Source organism: Neoarthrinium moseri, assembly GCF_022829205.1.
Source record: "Neoarthrinium moseri strain CBS 164.80 chromosome Unknown scaffold3_Wmoseri_CBS_16480, whole genome shotgun sequence".
In the NCBI taxonomy this organism is placed as follows: Eukaryota; Fungi; Ascomycota; class Sordariomycetes; order Amphisphaeriales; family Apiosporaceae; genus Neoarthrinium; species Neoarthrinium moseri.
In genome coordinates, this window is record NW_026055117.1 from 238312 (window position 1) to 260418 (window position 22107).

The 22107-nt window shown below is 52.6% G+C and overlaps 7 protein-coding genes across 7 annotated transcripts; 1 reads left to right on the forward strand and 6 right to left on the reverse strand.

Annotated features, from left to right (window-relative positions):
* Positions 1-200: 200 nt before the first annotated feature.
* JN550_001459 (uncharacterized protein) lies at positions 201-1684 on the reverse strand (the record flags this gene model as incomplete). The annotated part of the gene is made up of 2 exons (XM_049312645.1): positions 201-1465; positions 1531-1684. The coding sequence occupies 2 exons, from the start codon at positions 1682-1684 to the stop codon at positions 201-203; spliced, it is 1419 nt and encodes a 472-aa protein (XP_049176310.1).
* An 886-nt stretch (positions 1685-2570) lies between these two features.
* Positions 2571-3787, reverse strand: JN550_001460 (uncharacterized protein; the record flags this gene model as incomplete). Its single annotated transcript, XM_049312646.1, has 2 exons — positions 2571-3649; positions 3697-3787. The coding sequence occupies 2 exons, from the start codon at positions 3785-3787 to the stop codon at positions 2571-2573; spliced, it is 1170 nt and encodes a 389-aa protein (XP_049176311.1).
* Positions 3788-4850: 1063 nt separating this feature from the next.
* On the reverse strand, positions 4851-5792 carry JN550_001461 (uncharacterized protein; the record flags this gene model as incomplete). Its single annotated transcript, XM_049312647.1, has 3 exons — positions 4851-4903; positions 4963-5563; positions 5637-5792. The coding sequence occupies 3 exons, from the start codon at positions 5790-5792 to the stop codon at positions 4851-4853; spliced, it is 810 nt and encodes a 269-aa protein (XP_049176312.1).
* Positions 5793-6394: 602 nt separating this feature from the next.
* Positions 6395-7474, reverse strand: JN550_001462 (uncharacterized protein; the record flags this gene model as incomplete). Its single annotated transcript, XM_049312649.1, has 1 exon — positions 6395-7474. One exon carries the CDS (start codon positions 7472-7474, stop codon positions 6395-6397), a length of 1080 nt encoding a protein of 359 aa, XP_049176313.1.
* Positions 7475-9197: 1723 nt separating this feature from the next.
* Positions 9198-11059, forward strand: JN550_001463 (uncharacterized protein; the record flags this gene model as incomplete). The annotated part of the gene is made up of 5 exons (XM_049312650.1): positions 9198-9697; positions 9748-9933; positions 9994-10102; positions 10157-10271; positions 10323-11059. 5 exons carry the CDS (start codon positions 9198-9200, stop codon positions 11057-11059), a joined length of 1647 nt encoding a protein of 548 aa, XP_049176314.1.
* A 546-nt stretch (positions 11060-11605) lies between these two features.
* Positions 11606-12691, reverse strand: JN550_001464 (uncharacterized protein; the record flags this gene model as incomplete). The annotated part of the gene is made up of 4 exons (XM_049312651.1): positions 11606-11707; positions 11847-12196; positions 12251-12393; positions 12453-12691. The coding sequence occupies 4 exons, from the start codon at positions 12689-12691 to the stop codon at positions 11606-11608; spliced, it is 834 nt and encodes a 277-aa protein (XP_049176315.1).
* A 797-nt stretch (positions 12692-13488) lies between these two features.
* Positions 13489-14868, reverse strand: JN550_001465 (uncharacterized protein; the record flags this gene model as incomplete). The annotated part of the gene is made up of 2 exons (XM_049312652.1): positions 13489-14236; positions 14294-14868. 2 exons carry the CDS (start codon positions 14866-14868, stop codon positions 13489-13491), a joined length of 1323 nt encoding a protein of 440 aa, XP_049176316.1.
* Positions 14869-22107: the final 7239 nt, after the last annotated feature.

Genomic DNA, 22107 nt, shown 5'->3' on the forward strand with positions numbered 1-22107 from the left:
CTTATCAGAAGGCTACCATCTGCTCAGCCTGGGTAAGTCCGCCATGAGCAGGGCTTCTTCTCGGTACGAGAGGCTGCGTTACGTTGACGTGCAGTACAGGGGGAATAGATGCTATAGACGGATCAATGGGGTCTAAATACGGGTTGGGGGTATATCAAAGTCACTCTATCACCTGGCTTGGGACTTTGTGTCAGGCCATCTCACAGAACGGAACCGGCCTTGGCCTCTTCCCCTGCTGGCTTCTCCTCCTCTGCGTCTCCCTTGGTCACTACTGGTTTGCTGTACGAAGCGGTCTCATGACTTTCCACCGCGGGTTGCCCATCCACGCCGCTAGGCTTCGAGGTAGCGACGTCCGTGCTTCTCTCAGACTCTCGAGGAACAACATCCTGATCCGTTCCTGTACCACCACCTTTAGGACCATCCGATGCATCCTGCACTTCTTTGCCACCCTGGTCTTTCGCAGGGCTTTCCTCAGTGCCTTTCGCTGAGACTTCGTCAATGCCTTTAGCTGGGCCTTCAGTGCCTTTTTCTGTTTCTTGATTCTGGATCTGCGCCCCTTCGTTAGTGCCAATGTCGGTGCCAGGTTCCTGAGATAGCTCCAACTTATCCTCCACCGCCCTCGTCAGTTCATCGACTTCGTCCTCTTCCCATACTTGCTGCCATTTGACCTTGCGCTCTTCGACAGACTCTTTGGCTTGGCGCTCCTCGAGGGGCTCCTGGATCTGGGCCAGCTGCCTCTTGGCCTCCAGCTCCCCAACGGTGTCACGCCACTTTCTCTCCAGCTCATCGCTCCAGCCAAGCTCGGCGGCCAGCTTTCTGATGCCAGAGTCACAATCCATGAGACAGAGCACATCGTCCGCCCGGGTGCCCAAGTCGCCCACCCTCTCCTTGTTGAACAAGACTCTCGGCGTGCGCTCCATGGCCATGCCCGGCAGGCTTGCAAATGGGTGTACCGTCAAGCTTGTTCCGAGAACCAACAGCAAATCCGACTGGGCTGGGATGGCGCGATTTTCGTAGAAGCTCGGGGGTAGTGATTCGCCAAAGAACACAATGTCTGGCTTGACTAGACCGCCGCAGCCAGTGATGCAGCGCGGAGGTTCACCTTTCTCCACATGCTGCCGCATCTGGGTGTCTGGATAGGACGTTTTGCACTCAATGCAGCGCTGAGTGGCAAAGCTGCCGTGGGCCTCGACGATATGCGAATCAGGCACGCCGGCAGCGCGCTCAAGACAATCGATGTTCTGAGTGAAGAGCTTGTGCAGCAGACTCTTCTCGGCCAGCATGGAAATGAAGACGTGTGATATGGTCGGATGGAACTTGCCGGGATACAGCTCCTTGGCGAGGATGTAGAAGGGCTCGGGATGCTCCTGGAAGTAGTCTATATCGAAGACGGCCTCGGCGAATGGGAGGTTCAGGCGCGCCAGGTTGTGGTAGAGACCCGTCTCGGGCGAGCGAAAGTCGGGAACTGAAAGAGTCAGCAGTGTACGACAGTGGACGGGCGCCGGGAAGAGTCGAGGGCGGGCGGCTTACTGCCGGCAGCGGTGGAGATGCCAGCGCCGGTCATCACGACTATGCGCTTGATGCGGCCATGTTTGATGAGCTTGGCGACGGACCTGAGATCGCGGTTGTCGAGAGTCTGGGGAGGGGTGTCTTCGTCGAGGACGGTCGAGTTTTCGTTGCCCATTCTGAGGTATCGGGGCCCGGATCTCGACCGTTTCTGGTGACGAGGCTTGTGTTTCCGACCTATGATGTCGGTGAGGTCGAGGGATCTGCGTCAGAGTTTTTCTTGTTGCAGAGCCAAATCCCGGGCTTGGGGGGGTTTCTAAGGCGGGTCCTGGCTATGGGCTGGCAGCTACGAGAACCCGGGGCTGGGGAGGCAGAGGAACTGAAGCGCAGTGGCTGTCACGAACAACGTTGCGAAGTTGATGGTTGCTGAACCCGTTGGCGTCGCGTACTTCGGCTGGTGACTTGGCGTGGCTCGGTGTGACGTTTTCTCTGCAGATTGCGGGGGCGGGGCATCCACCAGAGTCGCAGTAACGCACCCAGTCAACTTAGTGGCTTCAGTGGCGTTCCTTATTCAGGGTCCTTCGGCTACAGTGGGCTTTCGTGTGTATTGTGAGAATCTCCAAAACTATATCCCCTCTATAGAAGCAGATATGTGTGATGACGGCCGTGCAGCACCATCCATCTCCAGTGTATCACGGCTCAGCTCCGGTTTAACCCCTGAGGTATCGTCACTGCCAGCAGATCCCAAGTATATCCCGCGTTGCTCCACCGCAGCTAGGCACCCAGCCCTGTGGGTTATAACAGGCAGTACTGAACCGCGAGTGTATCATCCGGCAAGACGAGATGGAGTTGGCCATCGCCTTGAAACCGGGCGAATACTTATTCTCAACTGCAGGCAACGTTGATCCGCGAAGCCGAATGAGCTTGAACCGTCCTTACTTGCCTGACATGTGCGCTCATCATTCGGTCTGATTGCTATATGCCTCCTTGCTTCAAGGTGCCACTTTTACCACGTCCGCCCGTCCACACCCAAGTTCCCTGTTCCGACTTATCCGATCTACCACTTATCCAAACGTCGTCCACGCGCCCTTCAGGAACTCTATCATGTGGGTGAGCGTCTTCTCGTCGTCCACAGGGATCAGCTGCGTCGCAAACAATGTGGCTATCCCTTTCTCCCTGTTCATTGTCCAGATCAGGTTCGGCCACCCATTCCAAGTCAAAGTCCCCGCTGGCAACTGTGACTCCGGAGTATGTCCCTCGGTGACCAACGCGCCGGCGCAGGTGAAGTTGACCTTGCACCCTTGTTCCTCCTTATATCCAATGGTCTTCGCAAAGGTGTCCTCGTCCTTGAGAACAGTCTCCAATGCTGCCGTCGAGGGTCCAAAAGCGGGCTCGAATAACAAATCTACGTGCTCCTTCTTCAGAAGCCTTGATTCCTTGCCGATCAAGTCTACGAGGAGGGTCTTCACGTCCGAGATGCTCATGACCAGTCCTTGCAATGCCTCATCCGGTGCAGGCAGAGCCACACCGCCATCATCTTGACGCTTGACGCACTGCAAGAGCTTCCCACTGATCTCCGGGTGTAGGTGAGAGAGGTAACTTGTGTGCTTCAGACCCATAGGATCGAAGACGAGCTCCTGCATGCACTGCGTGAACTTCTTGCCATAGGCACGCTCCACCAAGGGCTGTAGCCAGTGGATGCTGTGCCCGTAGCTCCAGTCCTCCCCCGGTTCGAAGAGCAACGGTGTCGAGAACAGCTTTACGACTCCAGACGTTCCTTCGGGGAACTCCTGTGGCGGCGTCGCCGCCTTCCACAGTGTCGTCAAAGCATCGTCGCCTGGCCCGATGCCGCTCGAGTGTGTGAGCATGTGGCGGAGGGTAATCTGGTTCTTGATGGGGCGCAGGGTGAATCCAACTTCTTCATCGATGCTCGGCGAGATGATTTCGAGCTTCTCCAGCTCTGGAAGGAGTTTGTAGACAGGGTCGTCGATACCGATGACTCCGCGCTCCACGAGCTGCAGAACTGCGATGTGGGTAACAAATTTGCCCGCTGAAGCCATAAATACAGTGCTGTCAGGGTCAAGCGGCGCTGCATCGGGCGCGAGCGACTGGTAGCCCGACGCATGTTGGTAGAGCGTTTCTCCTATGCAGGTGTCAGAAATATCGCAATCACCACTGGGGTCAACATACCTTTGCTGTTTACCACTAGTCCCAACGCTCCAAGGAGGTCGCGGTTCTTTGGGTCTGTAGCCTGGGCTAGCTTGGCTTCGAAGGTTTCCATGGTGTGTTGCGCAGTAGAGAATGCTTCGATTGATCAGGCTGAGTGTGAGGAAAATAGATTGTGAGGAGCGGGCTGGAGTATCGTTGATGGTGAGGTCTGAAATCGTGACCTCCAAGCGTCTTAAGTACATCACGTATCCCGCCTTATTCGGCTGCCTAGAGTCAACATATCAGAGGCGCACTGTTTCAGGAAGGTCTCCGGCCCATAAAGCAACCGAGGCCGGGAATTCTAAATGCGACCTTGTATACATGATCAACTTGAGGCGCTTCTTAGATCATTTGCAAGTAAACAATGTCGCATCTGCCCAGAGCTCTTAGCCCTGACCCCATCCATGCGTGTAAGCCGCAACATCGAGGTCCACTTTTCTACACCCAAGGGACTTCGCCAGGACATCCTACTACAATCTCTTCTGCCCTGAAGCCTCCCTCCCACATGAGTTATCTAACACCCGTACTGTGTCTAAAGCTCTGGATTTCACAGCCGCTAACGAGGCGCCGGACCGCTGGATCATGATAGATAGCAACTTCTTGTGGCCATGGGTAAGTCTTGAAAGCTGGGCTGAGGCCATGACTTTTGTTGCCCACCAGGCTTCGAGCCTGATGTAGAACATGTATACTCCCTTTAATAACAACCCACTTTCTTGGTCTTGAAATTCTACTCCACTGCATGTTGAATTATGCGAATCGCTGATGCAGACAGTACCGAGAGATATGTGTGTCTCAAAGGAAAACTCCTGACCAGCGACTGCATCTATTCATCTTATGGCTTGGGCAAGGACTACATGATAGGTAACTCTAGCATGAGTCCCGGCGGTTGTATCATTAATACCTTGAAATTACTTTAATGTGCGGCTTCTTTCTTTCCTTTACGACTTTGCCTCTTTCGAATCTGCCTGTTTGACTTTCTATGCATATCCTTCATTTCTTCATCACACTTCCCCCCCAGAGACTTCTTCCAGTCATACAGTTCGGGTCGGTACCTGATTGTGTAACTTCTTTAGTAACTAGAAATCTGGAACTTTCTCATCAAGTGTTGATTGAGGCTTAGAGTTGTTGATACATACCTAGCGTATCTGCGCGTCAATGGCGGCTTCCTCAACATATAACGTCGCGGCCTCTGCCCATAACGTTGGTTAACTATGCCCTGTGGCTGCATTCGGTGCCAAATACGCGGACCGTTGTGATGACCCTCATCAACCATCTCATTGTAGAAGTCTATCATCTCATCAAAGTCCTCTTCATCTTGCACGGGTGTGTCATCCCGTGCATGCGGGTTCATGCTCATCCAATCGATGTAATCCGGAATCAAATATGGATGTGGGGCGGTCCGAGAAAAGCCGAAATCAATTATCTTGTCGCGAAGGTAGTTATTTTCTTTCACGTCATTAACATGGATACCTATCCGGTGTAAGTCGTTCAGATCGCGTATCATCTGCGGAACCTTTGAGGCATCGAGATAAGGCCACGGCCTTAATCCCTCCGGCACGTATTCCTTAACTATCGCTTGGAACGGCAAATTGGAGTGGCTTTCCCACCGCCGATCAATACCTTCGGGAATCTCGCCTTTCATGCGAAGTTCCTCTTCGTGCTTAGAGGTCAAGATGATATAGCCGTAGCATTTGATAGACAAATTTTCCTTATTGGTTTCCTTTAGGCGGCCGTAGGCGCGACATTCAGCAGCGAAAGGAGATCGATACTTTTGCAATTCATCTATGGTAGTTCGGCCTACCAAGCGATCCTCCAATCTTGTCACGATGCCATGGGGATCGAAAGCAAACTGGAAGCACAGTTAGAGACGATACTTCATATTTCGTAAAGCATGAAATGGTTTCCCCTGGATCAGGACACACAATCTTGAGAGCATAGATCTTATCATCTATGGAGACTTTCCAGATGACCCCTTCTCCTCCTTTGTCAATGGATTCGAGGAAGACAATCTTCAGTTCGGAGCCTTTGTGGTTGAACGGGTGAAGTTTTGGGCCGGGAAGATCAGGAAGAGAGGCCATGATATCTGCTTGGACACAGTCGGGACATCATTTCCAACGAAGTGAACAACACTGCTCAACGATAAACGTCTTATAGAACCACTAGGGGGTAGGGATGGGTTTTGCTCAATCTCAGACGAAGGCATTTAAATAACAAAGAAAGTTGAAATCCGGTAGGGGTTAGATACCTTGAGGGCCTTTGACAGTGGCTGTGCTAAAGAGTACTTTCAAATCCTTCCTTTGTCCGTAGTGTTCGTCTACCATTAGACGGTCTCAGTACTGACGTAATAAGTCGCACTTCTGATTGACTAGCGTAGCTTCTATATGCGCTCTGCTAAAATACGGAAAGACCTTTGTTTATGAGCATGTCAAACTCAAATAGGGTCCTCTCTCTCCATTCATTTCGGTAGTCACAATATTGAAGCTCATTCAGTGGTAGTACTTGGTCAACTGTTAACTTCTACAATACGTCTCGGGTAGAACTATTGTATTTGCTATGGCAGCAGCGAGAACGGGATTGGAAGGACCTTCATCCCCAGATGTTAATTCCTATCAGTAATAGTTAGCACATGGAATGATTGAATGTTTGTACAAGGTATTCACTGTGATTTGTGGCGCGCGCATCAGTACTCGCAGACATGAGCGCCTTCGGGAAGGGCAGAAGCAATCGCGCCAGTTACCGGGTGCTGGTATTTGATCCTGCCATTATCATGAATTTCGGTCCACTCGTTGAGTCGACCGAGCTCTAAGCGGTCTGCCATCTTTCGGTATCGGCCATCAAAGCTCATTACTGCCAAAGCAAGTATGGCTTCAAGCGCAGACAGCTGATCGTCACAGCGCCGCTGACTCCAGCTCACTGACATTATTTCCGACCCCAAGTATGTATTCAAACTTTTTCTTGGATAGATGTCGTCATATGCTTGAGCTTCTCCCTTCGAAGGCCAAACATGATAAGTACGGCCAATCACTACTTCATGGTCCGTACAGATGAAGTTCCACGGTGTCTTGCCCAAATAAGAATAAGTGGCGACTTGTCGGAGAGGATTTTGATCCACTTTCAGAATCCTTTTGTACCCTGGGAATCCTGTTCCAAGTGCTGCGGATATACGTTGGAATCCCCAATTCATTGCCATCTTGGTCTCGCCTAACGCGTAAGCAATTCTAGATGTCAATACTCCATTATCGTCCCTCAGAGTATAATTATTCGCCTCCTGCCAGATTCCCAGCCAGCAGTCGGGAACCAGGTCGCCTTCGCCAAGGTGCTTCAGTCTGATACTCGCAAAAGATAAACCTCGCCCAAACCTGGAATCTGACGTGATTGCTCTAAGCATATCACTGACAACCGGCTGCACCCATGCTGTGAACGCCTTGTCTAGACCATCTTCATATGCCACAGGATCCTTTTTGCGAAGTGCCTGCGTATAAGAGTCCAGTTTCACAGGCGTGACATCGGTCAATATACCGTATATTTCAGACAACATGGGACGAATGTGTCTAGGCGTGAATTGATCGAAGAACCTGACTTCCACAAGCTTGGCCCAAGTACTCGTGTGAGTGGTACTTCTTTTGTGGTAGACTTTTTTCAAAATATTTGGCTCTGGTACTGGACAATCAATAATATCAGCAATGGTAAGCGGGTCGTTTGGATGCTTTCCCAGTAGCCTGCCCCATTCCTCAGACGTTCTTGGAATTATAGACCCCATCTTGAGATGCCAGTGATATTGTATCAATCTTGAGTATCTGTGCGAAATAACTCCGAATAGGTTCAACAGGTGTATCATCAGAAAAACGAAGGCCGCTGTCTAAACATCACGCCTGAGCCCTTTGTAGCCCCCAATCAATGCATGTCAGAAGGTGTCATTGTCTAATATGTTGAGGTAAAAACCTGCCGCATAAAGCTTGCAGAGGGGTATACCTGAAAGTTATGGACGTGACGTCTTGAGTGCAATTTACAAAGACGCCTATCTGGTCATCATCTGGAGCAACACTGTCAAATCCGCAAGCATCAGATCAAAGGTACCGATAGGAAACAAAGGGTTCAATGCTGTCAATCGCTGCTCGCATTATCCGACCTTATACCTGCTCTTCTTTATGCTTCATCTACCTCTGCCTGCACAGTATGCATCCTAAGACATTGAGAGCTCACCGTGGGTTCAGGCTCTAGATGATTTAAAGCGCGAGAGCTTTCTGCACGAGAACATGTCTTTCATTGTCAAGCGCCATCGGAAGCTGGGCTGATACTGCAAGTCAAATAGCCGTGTGAGTTCCTTCTGGGATATGAGAATTAGTAAAAAATGTAACTGTAACAGCGGTTAGTGATACGAGAAGAGAATGGATCTAATTGGTAGTTCACCGAGTAAATGATGTGCCCATCGCCGGTCCTTATGTCGACACGCGAGAAGCCGTAAAATGCCATGTTCTATCTAGAACACATTTCTTCATTGAGTATCGCCTCCCTTCACCCCATCTCCCATAGACTGAAGAAGATGCTGCTTCAACTACTCTGCTCTGTCCAGCGAGGCGAGTAAGACGGATTTTCACCTCGTGGAAGTACGGTACTTCTTGAGTAGGAGCTAGCAAATCCCGCATTTGATCCCCAAGCTTCTCATTGATTTTCCACCCAGGCTGCATGGCTCGTCGATGGATTGTCTCTACACTTGCTCTCGAATGGCTACTAGCCAGGACCGGGCGTGGCCGGTGGCATCTCCGTAGTGGGGTGTTCTGGTCCACTTTTTAGGTCAGCATACGCCGAAGCGTACCGGAGTTTGGAACTCGAGGTGGGTCAACCAGGGCAAAGGCCGCCAGCTTTCTATCAACACGCAACAACTCGGCCAGCGCACCATTCCGTTTCGCTCGGAAAGAAAGCCTCTGATTATCTCGCCTCTGAAGGTAACGGTTACCGCGGAAGCTAACATAGGAGGAGCTGGGAACTGCATCTCACTGGCCCAATTAGGCTGTCGCGTGGACCTGGCGGCTATCAACCTTCCGGTGATATCTGGAACGCTCAAGCTCAGCCCAGCAACCTGATCCTGTTTTCTAGACTCGAGTTAACCATTTGCTGAAATGGAAGCATCTGATTCCCCGCGAGCCCGACCGAAGCCCCAGTCTCGAGCCTGCGAGGCGTGTAGGGCCGCAAAGATACGGTGCCAACCTGGCCCACAGCCTGGCATATGTAAGAGGTCAGTCATTCGATCATCTTCCTATACTCGTCGCCGGGACTCATCTTTCATCTGTCCCCATATAGATGCTCTGATTGCAAAAGAGAATGTGTTTTTCGGACAGGACCCAGGACAAGGCGGCCAAAAGTTGCTACAGGGTAAGAAATGCACCTATTCCTTCAGTGGGATCTCATTGAATCTCGTATGTAGAAATTCGGAGCTACCGCCACCACCGGGGCCCAGCAAGACTTTCAGTATTGATTTCAGCATGCCCGCTTGCGAAGAGCCGACATCCAGCTTTGACGATCTGCGGGCACAACACGAGCGGTTCATAGATGAACTAGATCCTTCAAGCGAGGAGGAAGCTGAAGCAAACTCCACGATGTCGTCCTCTGCTGGACCAACCTTCCAATTTGCGAATATGCCTACGCCATCGTCGACGACAAGCAGTGGTTCACGACCCATCGCCAACTTGGCTATCAAACCGCAGTTCAACCTGGACTCGGCACAGAAGCTCCTGGAGACATTCAAACTAATGTTACATTCGTGCCCTTGCATTGTACTTGATGATGATGCCGATGTAAGGTCCATGGCCAGGGATTCGCCATTCATACTTCTCGCCATCCTTGCCGCTACGAGTTGCTCGACGAGTTTACAAGGCTACAGCCTCTATGATGAGGAGTTCCGCAAGGTCTTGGGCCTGAAGTTTGTCACTGGAGGGGAGCGGTCGCTCGAGTTGCTCCAAGGCATCGTTGTCTACTGCGCCTGGTGTGTCTGAACCCATTCGTATACTACGTAGATAGTACTAATGTGGCTAGGTATCCATCTCATCTACGACCCAAACATCGACAGGCAGGGCAGTACTTGAAGATGGCCATCGACATAGTCCAAGACCTAGAGCTTGGCCAGGAAGAGACGTTCGCTCACCGGGTCGAATCTGGCCTTACTCCTGATGACTTTGCAAGCATTCGGGCCTTCCTCGTGAGCTATTATTTGGTTACAGTGTGAGTAAATAAGAAATTTTCCCAAATATGTCACGTTCTGACGAGTGTTATCTTTTGAAGTTTCACGAACGCGTTCTCCAAGACGGAAGGCTTCCCATTCACTGCTTGGATGGGCAAGTGTTGCGATTTGCTCGAGCAACAGAGTAATATCGAGCAAGACCATATTTTGGTATGGTTAGTACGGCTTCATCACATTTCAGACGAAACACACACTCTTCAAAAGAGCTACAGAAAGTCCGGATCCCAAAGTCCGCACCACCGCAACCTGATCCGCATCGGCCTCGAGACCCAGCTCAGGGAGTGGCAGGGCCGAATACCAACAACGTTGGCGCTAGCACGTATGTACTCGGATATTTATCTTGTGATCTCAGCATCTAATCCATACACAGCGAGTGTCATGATGTCTAGCTTATTTGATGACATGCACATCTCCGCATCTCCTCTGATAAGCGCAACCCGTCCACGCCCGACTGACACCGACACGCCCTTGGATCCCAATCGCCTACTGGATACTGTTCACACCTTGCGTGCATTCTTCGAGTTCGTCGCGTCATTATCACCTGACCAGATGGGCCGCTTCTCCAGCGCCGACTGGTTCCGACTGATCATGGGAGTAATCTTGGCCTACCGGCTATCTCTACCCGTGGATATATGCCCAGGCTTCGACGCCTCGCAAGCAAGGCAAATTTTCAACTTTGGAGCCTACTTGGAGCGGCTCTGCGAGGAGCCCGAGGGTGGGGCAACCGGAAAGACCGATTGCTGCACCGCGTTCCGGGTGGTTCTCCGGAGCATGAAAGCAAAGTTCGAGAAGAGACTAGCCGCGGCCATAGCGAAGGAAGAGCTCACCAGAAAGGCACGGGAATGCCCCATGTTTGACGGGAGCCTGGACGATTACATCAACCTATGGGATGGACACGGAGCACCTCTTGATCTGTCGTATGCGACCTCGCTCTCGGAAACGTCGGGCGTGCGGACTGAGTCGCTTGTTGAACCGGCACCTGCCCCAGACCAGGCGAAGCAGATGGAGGTTCAAGATCTCTGGGGCACCATGACCCTCAGTTGGGGCGCTGAAGACCTGCCTGCGTTCGATATGGATAGCACGGGGTTGGGTTATGATCATCTATAGCAAGTTGATTTGGTTCTACGCTCGCTGCGTATGTACTGGCTTTTCCGAGGCCAGCTCATCTGTCAAGAGAGATATAGTGAAAGAAATTAGCATCAGTAAAGGTCTCGTTGATTCATTGGTTTTGCGTCAAGTTCATATGAAGAGTGGTCCCACCGTTGCTTGTTGATTCCAATACATTAGGATCACCATCTATTCATGAGGATTTCACGAGCGCGACTCATAATGTGGGCCGCAATCCTACGTCAATACGTATATATTGCCAGGGAATGTAGCCGAGGCTAGCTGGTTTCAGCCCCCAAAGTCAAATAGACATCTGCGGTATTGCACATGAAGCTAGCAAGGCTGTTCTCAATTATCAAGCTGCAGACAACCTGGAGTCCCACCATGACGCCAGGATTGATACATTGACGGTATGTATCTTTCAGAGGAACCACACCCGGAACAGTCCTGCTTCATGCATGCATCCTGGTAAAGAAGTATCCGTGGCGGATGTTTGTACTGATTGTACTTTGACGGCCGAGAGTACTTCTCAGGGTCGCACAGCACCTAATATTCCAGCATGCTCAGCCAGTTGACCACCATCATGGCCTTGAGCAAATTTCCACGCATGTCAAGATGCACTCCATCATACAACGTTGCTTGAATAGACTGCCACCGTGAGAAGTTAGCGTGGGTAATTTGATCATACCGAAACACACCGGTTGAAAAATTGTCATCATTTTCTCGGTGAGATAAGCCAGCACGTGCCGAGGTATGCTGAACGTTCAAATGCTTGTTAGGGACTTACCATGTTCCACGTGCCTAGATGATCAATACCTACCTTGGTGGCCGCTTCTGCCATCGTCTCTTCGAAGCGAGAGAGTGCCTTGTTGCCTTGGGTCACCAGCCACTTGTCTGGCTTGTCCTTGCCAGCAGCATTTGGTGTAACGAGCAGTGTAGGTGCTTGAAAATCCGAGTCATGATTGATAACACTTAGAACTGAATCAAGCCAGTGAATCGAAGCCTCGGTCTCCAGGTCGTTCCACAAGCCGTGACCTAATATAAACGCTCTTGGTTTCGACGTGGTAGCTGACTGGATGCCAACTCGGAGTCTCGTGAGCTCGTCGGTTGGTATTGGAAAGCGGTTTATTTGTTCAACTCAAGGCTAGTCAGTATGACACAAAGTTCTCTTCTCGGGATAAGTGGTAGTACTCCGAAGATCAGTTGACCACCCTGGGACCAGACTAGGGCATGATAGGCTCTCTGGGGCATTCGCCAACACGTCGGAGGTTTTATAGATGCCTTGAACCGAGCAGGTCTTGACGTTGAATTGATTGATGCAGAAGCAGTCGCGTCTGGAGAGCCAATCAGCCCATATGAAAATTTGACAAGAGTGTGCAGAAAAAGGTCTTACTTCTCTCCTTCGCTGAAATTCCAGTCTGTCACGGCGCCGTACCCCAGGTCTTCTCGAATGAGAATGTTCAACGATCCAATGATGTGGCGGAGCATTGAGTCGCCAACCAGCATGATCTGAGAGAAGCGACCAAGGATCTCACACACCTCTTTCGTTGTGTACCATATCATATCGCAACCCCTAGCGGTATATGGGGAATCCCTGCCGACGCGGCCGCCAGACGACATGGCCTCAAGCATTGATGTTCGATTGGAGCATGGTCTTGATCTTGGTTCGTACAGGGCTAGAGAGGACACACGGCAGTCTGGTCCTTGGTGTTTGAACTTGGCGAACGCATTCGTTTCCCTGGTCAGCCGTGGAGACCTGGCCGACGGTCGGGGGCCAAACAAAATGAACCATCCAACAACAATCAAGACAAGGTAGGGTGCCCTTATCTTCACCATTCTATTGGCAGAAATGCTGCGTCGAAAGCACAGAAACAGAAGCAGAATGCCAGCGAGACCTAGGAGTCAGAAATTGAGTCTGACGCCGAAATAACTTTGGGCTACAGCTGACGTGCCAACGATTATCATTCAATCGTGACTTAGTTACTTTTACCACAGCGATCCTCAACAAGGCAGGAACCAATTATGTGGCAATTGTGTGCTCAGCTCGGGTTAGCAACTTCCAAAGCTCTGAGGCCTGTAGGAAAGTGCACTTATGTGATTCAGAGGGTGGAAGGGACGACACTCACCAGCTTCCCGTTTGCTCTATCATGCGGCTACGATTTATCCGCGCTATAGTTTGACGTATACGGGTCACTGTCCTGAGTTGAAGTCTCGTTATCAAGTAATGAGGACAGCGCTCGTTTCAAGTTCATCTCACTTATGGTACAGATTCAGAAAAGGGTCATATTGAAACAGACCTGATCAACTACCACGACCCGCACATGGAGTCCCAGTGATAAGTCCATATATTTCAAACGATTACACGGACTAGCCGTACGGGGTTTGCTTTTGCATACCCTGGTGTTCTATACACAGTGCCGTCTCATTGCTCATAGCTTGGAACCGGCCTCCAATGCCTGGGTCTTTGCCTTGTACAATTTGACCAACTGACGGACCGCCAGATCCAGCATAACATCCTCACTACCTCCTGGGATGCGAGTACCGGGGACTTCTCTGTAGATCATCTCTGCTATCTCGCCTTGACCGCTACGCGTGAATCCGTTGCCACCGAACAACAGTACCGCTGTGTCTGCTGCCTCCTTCAACACGATTCCGGCCTGCGCCTTGAGCAGCCCGGTAAGGCCTCCCAGCTCTCGGTCCGCGTCGTCCTTCTTGAGCTGGGTCATCTGGTACGCGAACTGCTCAACCCACGCGCTCTGACTTTCCAAGAGTGCTCCAGCCTTAGCGAGACGGTGTCGTACAACAGGCTGGTCCATGAGCGGCTTGCCAAAGGCCTCGCGCTTGAGGACGTACTCAAACGCGGCACTGAGAGCAACACGTGCCTGCCGCGTAGTTCCAACGGCGATGGTCAGGCGCTCGTGGTTGAAGTTCGTCATGATGTAGCGCATTCCCATGCCTTCCTGGCCAATCAAATTCTCAACGGGCACCTTGACATCGTCCAGTTCGATGTATGTGGTTCCTGCCGAGATTTGACCTGCTACTTTGAGGCGACGCATCGAGACCCCCGGCGTATTCTTGAGAGGAACGACAAGCATGGACAGGCCGGCGCCACCAGAGCCTTCTGGGCCAGTGCGAACTGCCATGCTTGAATAGTCTGTCCAAATACCATTGGTGATCCTATGCGCCCTAGTCAGTTGCTGCTTAACCAATCACGACGAAGAACAGCCCGCTTACCATTTCTTGGTTCCGTTCACGATGTAGAATTTGCCACACTTGCTCTTAACCGCCGTGGTTGTGATGTTGGCAACGTCACTACCAGCATCGGGCTCCGTGATGGCGATGCAGCTCCTCTTCTCGCCCTTCAGCAGCTCGGGCAGGTATTTCTCCTGCAGCTGCTTGTTGCCGAACTTCAGGATCGGCGGGACACCGAACGCCACACCCGTTGTCAGACTCCCACCGGGGCCAGCCAGACCGCTTCGCGCCATCTCGTCCGCGAAGATCAGTGAGTGCAGATAGTCGAACTCCTCGACCTTCACGCCGCCGAGCAGCTCGTGGATGCCAAGCCGCTTCAGCCACGCGACTGGGAGCGGAGCTGGGAGCGCCGGAATCAGCATGTTCGCCTTGGCGAAGTCGCCGAAGACGTGGTCAGGCACCGTCTCTGCCCTCTCCCACTCACGCGCATGGCTGTGAAGGTGCTCCTCTATGAAAGGGCGGATGGCGGCCTGCCACTTCCGGTGGGTTTCCTTGTAAATGGGGCTAGGAAGGCCCAGCAGCCACGGCGGCTCTGAGAAAGGGACTGGAGTGGCCATGGTCGTGTGATTGTGATTGATTGGGCTCTGCCTTAGGGCCGTCTTAGATGAACGGCTTGGAACGGTTTAATGGCAAGAGGTTTGGGCTTGATCTTTGCCTCTTGCTTTTGAATGCACTAGGCTCCAAGATACTCAACGATGGTGCTCAGTGAGAGTATGCGGGGAAACATACCGAGGTTGCCAAGTATAGTGGGACCCAGACAAGGGTTGGGTGTATAAATCTGGGGTTGGAGTTGGGGAAGTTCAAAATGGGTCTTTAGCGGTCTTGGTATTCAGAGCCCAACCGAGGCACTGCCCTACACCTCAAAGTGGTCAAGCGCAGCCCCATCTCAACGCCTTTGGGACCAGGCTCGGTTGCCGGTTATGATCGGAAATGTCAAGAGAGCGCCTCATCAGAGTCGTCCGGTCCCAGGTTCACGTCCAGCAACCGGATATGGTCACGAAGATGTTTTGGGGCCCACAACCTCCGCCCCATACGGAGCCCTTCCGGCCCGTTTCCCAGAAAGGTGGGACTGGCCGGCATCAGGTGACATACATAGCCTCGAGCTCACATACGGAGCGACAGACGCCACAGCAGTGTGTGTGTGCCATCGAGTGAGATCTTTTTCCTATCCTTGCCATCACAATGTGAAAGATGTTACCAGTTTGAGTTTCTGCGGGCACATGGAAAGAAAGTTCCGTTATCATCTGACTCAATGTAAGCCTAGATCTCGGGGAAATATAAGCGGAGGGCTATGTCTCGTGGACAATATAGGCGTCAAATCAGGTATGGAAGCCTTTTTTTGAACTGAAGTTCGTGATGAAATGCCTTTGAGCTCTTTGAGCCGAGATAACTACCCAAATGGGCGCGTACGATCTAAGGCCCTGTGGCATGCCGCGGCCTGGTATCTCTTCCGCGATGGCACTCGCACCACATTCGTGGTATCGTAGAATTTGTGAGTTCTGTTCGCTGTTCCTTAGCTTGGAATACCACTACTACGACGGAGCAGGCATTCTGGCCTGCTGATTGATATCGGATGAAACGCTATTACACTATCAGAATGAGATTTGCGCCACGGAAAAGTATGATTGCTGACTTACGGATCGAATGACTTATCCCAGGTATGCCTGATAAAGAGGTCGTATCAATTGACTACATTATGGGGTCGAGAACGAGACAGATGTGGATAGCGATAGATGGTGGATACCAAGACTCTTTGGTCGGTTTTACCTAGTAACAGGAAACTGACAGCGCGGTTCTTTCCCAAGGCCTGGAACAATCTTGAAGTTGATGCCTGGTGTGTCATGCTTTCGTTTGAGAATGTTTTACCTCCTCAAAGGCAGTCATTCTCAAATACAGCATGTATTTCTTGACGTCTAATGTTGCAGAAAGGGGGACTTGCTGTTGTGGGTCAGTATTCAACAAGGACCCATGCGCGGGGTGAGATGCAAGACTATTGGTCTAATTCCATGTGAAGAACAATTTTCAGTGCCAGAACAGGCAACCTTGGATTTGTCTTGCAGAGAGTCAAATGCCGTGCGATAAAGCCTGAGTTACCGCCTTGTACTGCGAGGATCGGAGCGCTGGGCAACGCGATGCGGCGCCGGTGCACCTCTGCTGCAGCGGGCTGAAAAAGATCGCCCGGGACAGTTTCCGTGCTCTGTAGCCGGCTTATAGCGCAGTGGGTCTACGCATCCGTAAACTTTAAAGGCAGGTGACAGTCTGCTATCACAGTACATAGTATAACTATATAACGTCTACCGCGCGTATAAGGCAATGACGCGTCACACTTCTGATGGACTAGCACTGTTTGGTGCCGATAATACTCGTGAAGTGCGCTGCAATTGGTATGTAAGTGGCCCCAGTCTATCCGGGACAAGGGAAGGATAGCTGTCTGGGTCGTGTCGATCCTCAAGGGTCGAGGGCTCCCATCCATGTGACTTTGGGTCGACGCGGGTCACCGCCATTCCCACCAACAAATTTTTGAAACCCCGGCAGAGTATGCATTTGGCCCTACAGATAACCTGCCAATCTACCCGGCGCCGTTGGTGGTGGCTATACATGTCTGCATGGCGCTAGGCCTATGTGAAAGGAGACTTGACCAACAACATAACGTCTAGTCGTACTGAGCATCAGTTCAAAGCCACCATCTTTAGGACGCGCTGGCTACACCAATGATCGCAGGACGAGCCGCCAGCGTGTGCCTTGCTTCTTTATTGATGTTGGGCGGAGCCAGGGCAGTTCTGGGTAAATATTGCTGCAGTTTGACGTTGTACGGGAAGTATCGTAAACCGAACGACCAGTGCAAAGTCCTCATATATTTGGCACTCAATCAATAGTACCGAATGATAGGGAGACATGCACGCAAAAGCACGGATGCAGAATCAGCTCATCACGAGAAGTAGAAGCAATTCTGTGTCTTGGTGCGCAGGGGGGCTGCGGGCTTAAGCTGTCACAGGGCTGGGATCGAATCCAGGCGTAGGGAAGCCAACGCTATTGGGCAGCAACTGCTCCGTAAACGCCTGGCGGGAGAACGTGGCGCGTCTCGTAGAACGTCGATCTGGAAGTGTTCTCGACACTGTTGGTCTCATTCATGTCGTACAGTAAACTTTGGCTGAGCAGCAGATGCATCGGCTTCCCTGTCGCAGTGGGGGTCCGCCCGTTGGACCAGATGGCACGCCCCTGCCTCTCTCGGTCTGTCAAGTTCACAACGTGTTTCACCGCCGCTGATGGCGTGAAAAGTAGCAAGGCGCATGGTGTGACGAAACCCGTCATCTCAATCTGCAAGCTGCAACGATGGCTTGGATGGGCCATAGCATACGCGCAGCCACCTGGGTGATTGACTGTCTCGGTTATCGTGGCCTAGGGCCCGTACCTAGGTACTGTGATTGAGTGCACCCGGTGGACACTCAAGGGGGTGGGCACTTGGCATGTCCGCGGAGGGAGCTTAATGCTCATGTGTGCGAATCGGGTCCTGTTCCAGTCCTGCGCCGTTACTTCAGCCGGGCATCTAGGTAAGCACTGGGCCAAGTCCGGCTAGAAACAGCCCGACTATTGCGGGAAAGTCCAGGGCACAGGCAGAGCAGTGCCGCGGCGAGGAGGCGGGCTTGTCAGTGTGGTTCTGCTACGGCAGAACCTTCCCTTTGCTGGTGAAAAAGAAAGTGGGGGGATACACGGGGACTTAGGTATGCACATGCACAGGAACCTCAATTGAACGAGTTCTTGAGCGTTTCGAGAAATATCAGATCACAGGCCGCTACGGTGTTAGTAGCCCGGCCTTGCACAACAGTGGGTGCTGACTTAGTAAGCGGGGCCTGACGACACTTCGCTACTGAATCCACTGGGTATCTTACGAAGATACAGGCAGTGGGGACAGATGGACAGATCTGTAATACCTGCTCGCCCGCCTCCCCTGCGTATTCTGGTGTCTGGTATACGTCAGATGCATGCCCATCACAGAACGGCGAGAGCGCAATACTCAGTACCCAGCTGTTGTGTACTGGCTTACACAGCAGGTACCGAGCATGTGCAGACAGCCGTGTAGAGGAGGGGCAAGGGAACCCAGAGAGTGCGCGGGGCTCGTCTGTGGACTCGATTCGCTGGCTGGGTACCCAAGCACGGATCGTGAAGCGGAGCTAGTTCTAGGCCTGGACATTTGTGCAGTTCTGGCACGCCAAGCCGCTCTAAGGCTGTATCTGCACATGGAAGCACTAGATCAAGCTACCCACCTGCCGCTAGCCCGCCCGTTGGCACCCAATCAGATTGTTCAGCGGTCCATGGAGCCCTGTCTGGGGGCCCTGGAGCGGAGTGGGAGGGGCAAACCCGTCTCTTTACGGCCAAACGGGCTTGCGGACCCTCACGGAGGGAACTTGTGTTAGTTGCAAGTTTCTACGCTCGCTGTGAAATAGGCATCCAATGCTGGGAATAACGCGCGCACGCATACCCGCATTCGTCCGATGGACGAGCATACCAAGGGCCGCTTGTTTCGAGGTGGACAAGACACGCCCGCCATTGTTCGAGCTGCTGCCCGGACAGCATCAATGATCGGCATATCCAGTGTTTCGGCGCTTCTTAGGAACATTTCTCGAAAGGAATGGGCGCCTGACAGCCGATGGGCCGATGCACCCCACGAAACAGCTTCAGACAAGGGCAGGTGAGAGATATCAGATCTTCGGTCTGGCCCGCCTCAGTCTTTATCTCTCACCTTTCTCCCCTGCCACGCCTGTCACGCCTGTTCAGAACATCCTTTCTCACTGCGGGTGTAAGCCAAACAGCAGTGGCTGCCATCAATTTCGATCTCATGCAGTCGCCGTCCGAGGGTCTGTACCTTGGTCCCGAGCTTCTGTTGTTTCTTTGGCTTGTGATATAGCAACGTCAAAACGACGACGTTGCCTGTATTAGGTGGGCCGAACCTGGCCGACTCTCACCTACAAGCCAGAGTAAACCTGTGAAGCTGCGCTCCAAACCTTGACCCTGGACTATCTTGTATCATTGGATACTTGTCTAAGACACCTGTTTCTGATCCGAACTCGGGTGCTGTCTGTCAACACCTCGGCGGCCATGTTGCACAGATTCCATGCTTACTATGGCACGGCTGCTTCGTTGTGGCCTCTAGGACTTATGCCGTCATATCAACACATGGCAGCCCTGTCGTTCCCAAGTCGCGCCGTGGCACCACAAAGGCTAGAGTTGAACAATAATATGGTAGAACTGTGCCGGGGTTGGCTTGCACCCATCCCACCCACCACACCTGGCCGACACCCTTGTCACGTCCTCACCGGTCTCTAGACTCGGGGTCACGTTTGGCCTCGCCATCATGGCATTGTCGAATCAGAGGAAATACCTGCTGGGCTGATTCCTCAACGGGATCTATATCGTCAGGCTGCGATCGACCACGTACATTTCCTTGCCCAAGCGTAGCGCTCTTTCAAAACTCTAGTGGGCAACATCAGGACCACCACGGCCGATGACATTCAATTTACCAAAAGTTGCCTACTTCCTCACGGTCGGCAGGCTCGCGTGTCAAGTACACCATCTGATACTGTTCTCCAACTCCCCTTGTCCTAAACGACTAATGGTCAAGCCCCTCCGAAACATTCTCGTCACTCACTGCATAGCGCCACGTAGAAACCGCGAAGACTCAACCCCCCAGATTTGGAGGACCAACAGAATGTTCGTGCTAGAGTACCAAGTTCCGGACTTCATGGGGGGTCTTCGCTGGCGGGTTGAAACTCTACCTTGAGTGCGTCATATGGCCACTAGAAAGCCGTGTCTATCTCGCGGGGGAGATGGCTGTAGGTAGAGTCGTGCTTCGCATCAAGAGACTCGGGTGGGCTACTGGAAATGAATACCTTTGAGACAGGCTGTTCAAACCACGAGGCAACGCCGTCATCGCGTACGACACGTTATTGACCGGGTTGTTCACTCCTGGGACGCATCCTGCACTCGCCATACATCAAGCATAACGCCAACACTTTTTTCTTCCAAAACCATCCACAGAGCCGTACCAAGCACTCTACGCGACCGCGCTCTGATTGGTCCGATAGCCATCGAGGACGGCAGGCAAGTACGGTGTACATCACCCTCACGGAGTTTCGAGAAGTCAAGAGGTGGGGACACAGAGCTAAGTGATGCAGCCTGTGCGGACTGCTATGAGAACATTGAACCACTCCCCTCCTTGATAACACATCGGGAAATCAAGCAGGCTGGCCCAGCAGGCCAAGCCCCCAGTTGCAGGTGCTCTCTGGCGATCGCCAGCTAGTTTAATGCCATCTATACAAGACGAGTGTTCTACCGCCAGGGGACTCCCGGACCCTCTGGTTGCCTTGGAATTGCCTTGTTTCCAAGAAGGTTCCGGCTTTCCTTCCATGCCTCCAAATCCGGATGTGCTGGAGCCCCCCAAGGGTACGGAGCACTCGGTTAGTTGTCTCTGTTCTCTGCGCAGGATACTACTGAGTACTTGGCAGAGAGGAACCCTCCCGGCCTGAGCAGGATCCACTCCAAGGTAAGCCACACTCGCATACTCAGCACGAACCCGGCAGTTCCCTAAGCACGAGCCCCGACGGGCTCTTCCCACGGACTGGGTGCATGGCTCCAGACAGGCCAGACAGGCCAGACAGGCCAGACAGTCTGCATCTGGGCGGGAGGAGGAGCTGACCACATCCCTTGGCAACTTGGCCCTTGGGTACCTTTTCCTTTGCGGGTTCCTCGTAGAGAGAGAGGGTGTTGGCGGGGCACGCTGGGGCTTCTCTGGCGTCAGTGATGACAGGAGAAGCGGCCGTCGTGGTTGGTCGTACCTAATTGCTCGCTGTTGCGCTCGCCCTCCATCATCTCGATCGAAGGCGCTACGGGTAGAACCATCGAAATTCTAAACGGCTTCCAGGCTGGCAGACCAACCAAAGGCGGGACTCAGCCATACCATGGCCCAGTGCCCCAATGCCATGCAGCCATGGCTATGCGGGTCAATGTCCCATTCAAACACAGGTTGCAGGTACCAGAATCCTTTGTGCCTGTCTCAATCAAGGACCCTGGTCGGCCAACCCACCCAAGCGTGCAGGCCGTCCACCACCCACCAGGGCTACCACCGGCCACCACCCAATCCTCCCACATCCCCCGGCAATGGGGCAGCAGCCGGGTGGGTTTCTCTGCTGGCTGCGCGCGCTGCTGACTGCGCGCCTAGGGTCTAGCGCGTGCCCGTCCCGTTCAAGGTCAAGGTCAAGGAATCCAACTTGACTTGTATCGTGCATAGCGTGGGTTTTTATCTTTCGACCAGGTCGATTATGCTGTGCTGTAACTTATGGCCCCCCCCCCCCAAGAACTGCGGGCAAATGGGGCGCTGGTTGATGCCGGCAGCGCCAGCACCAGCACCAGCACCAGCACCAACAGTCGACGACCAGAACACCTCAACTGCTTCCATCCAGTTAGTTAGTTTTGGGGGGGAGATTGGGAATGATGGGGTTAGCAAGAGCAATAGGATGGATGTGATGGCAGCCCACTCCCCCCCCTCCTCCCCCCTTCGTAACTATGCCATCCTATCGACAGCCTTCTCTGCTCTGGCTAGCTTTGGGAGTTATCCCCATCCTCCATCGTGCCCCCCCGTCACCCCATTACAGACACAGAAGACAGACAGACGCTGGACAGACACACCACATTCTCTCTTTCACCCACACCTACACGCACCCACACCCCCTTCAGCCAGCCCGTCTCCGTTCCCCCCCCAATTTCTCTCTCAGGTTCTGTCCAGAGAACTGCTCGGCTCG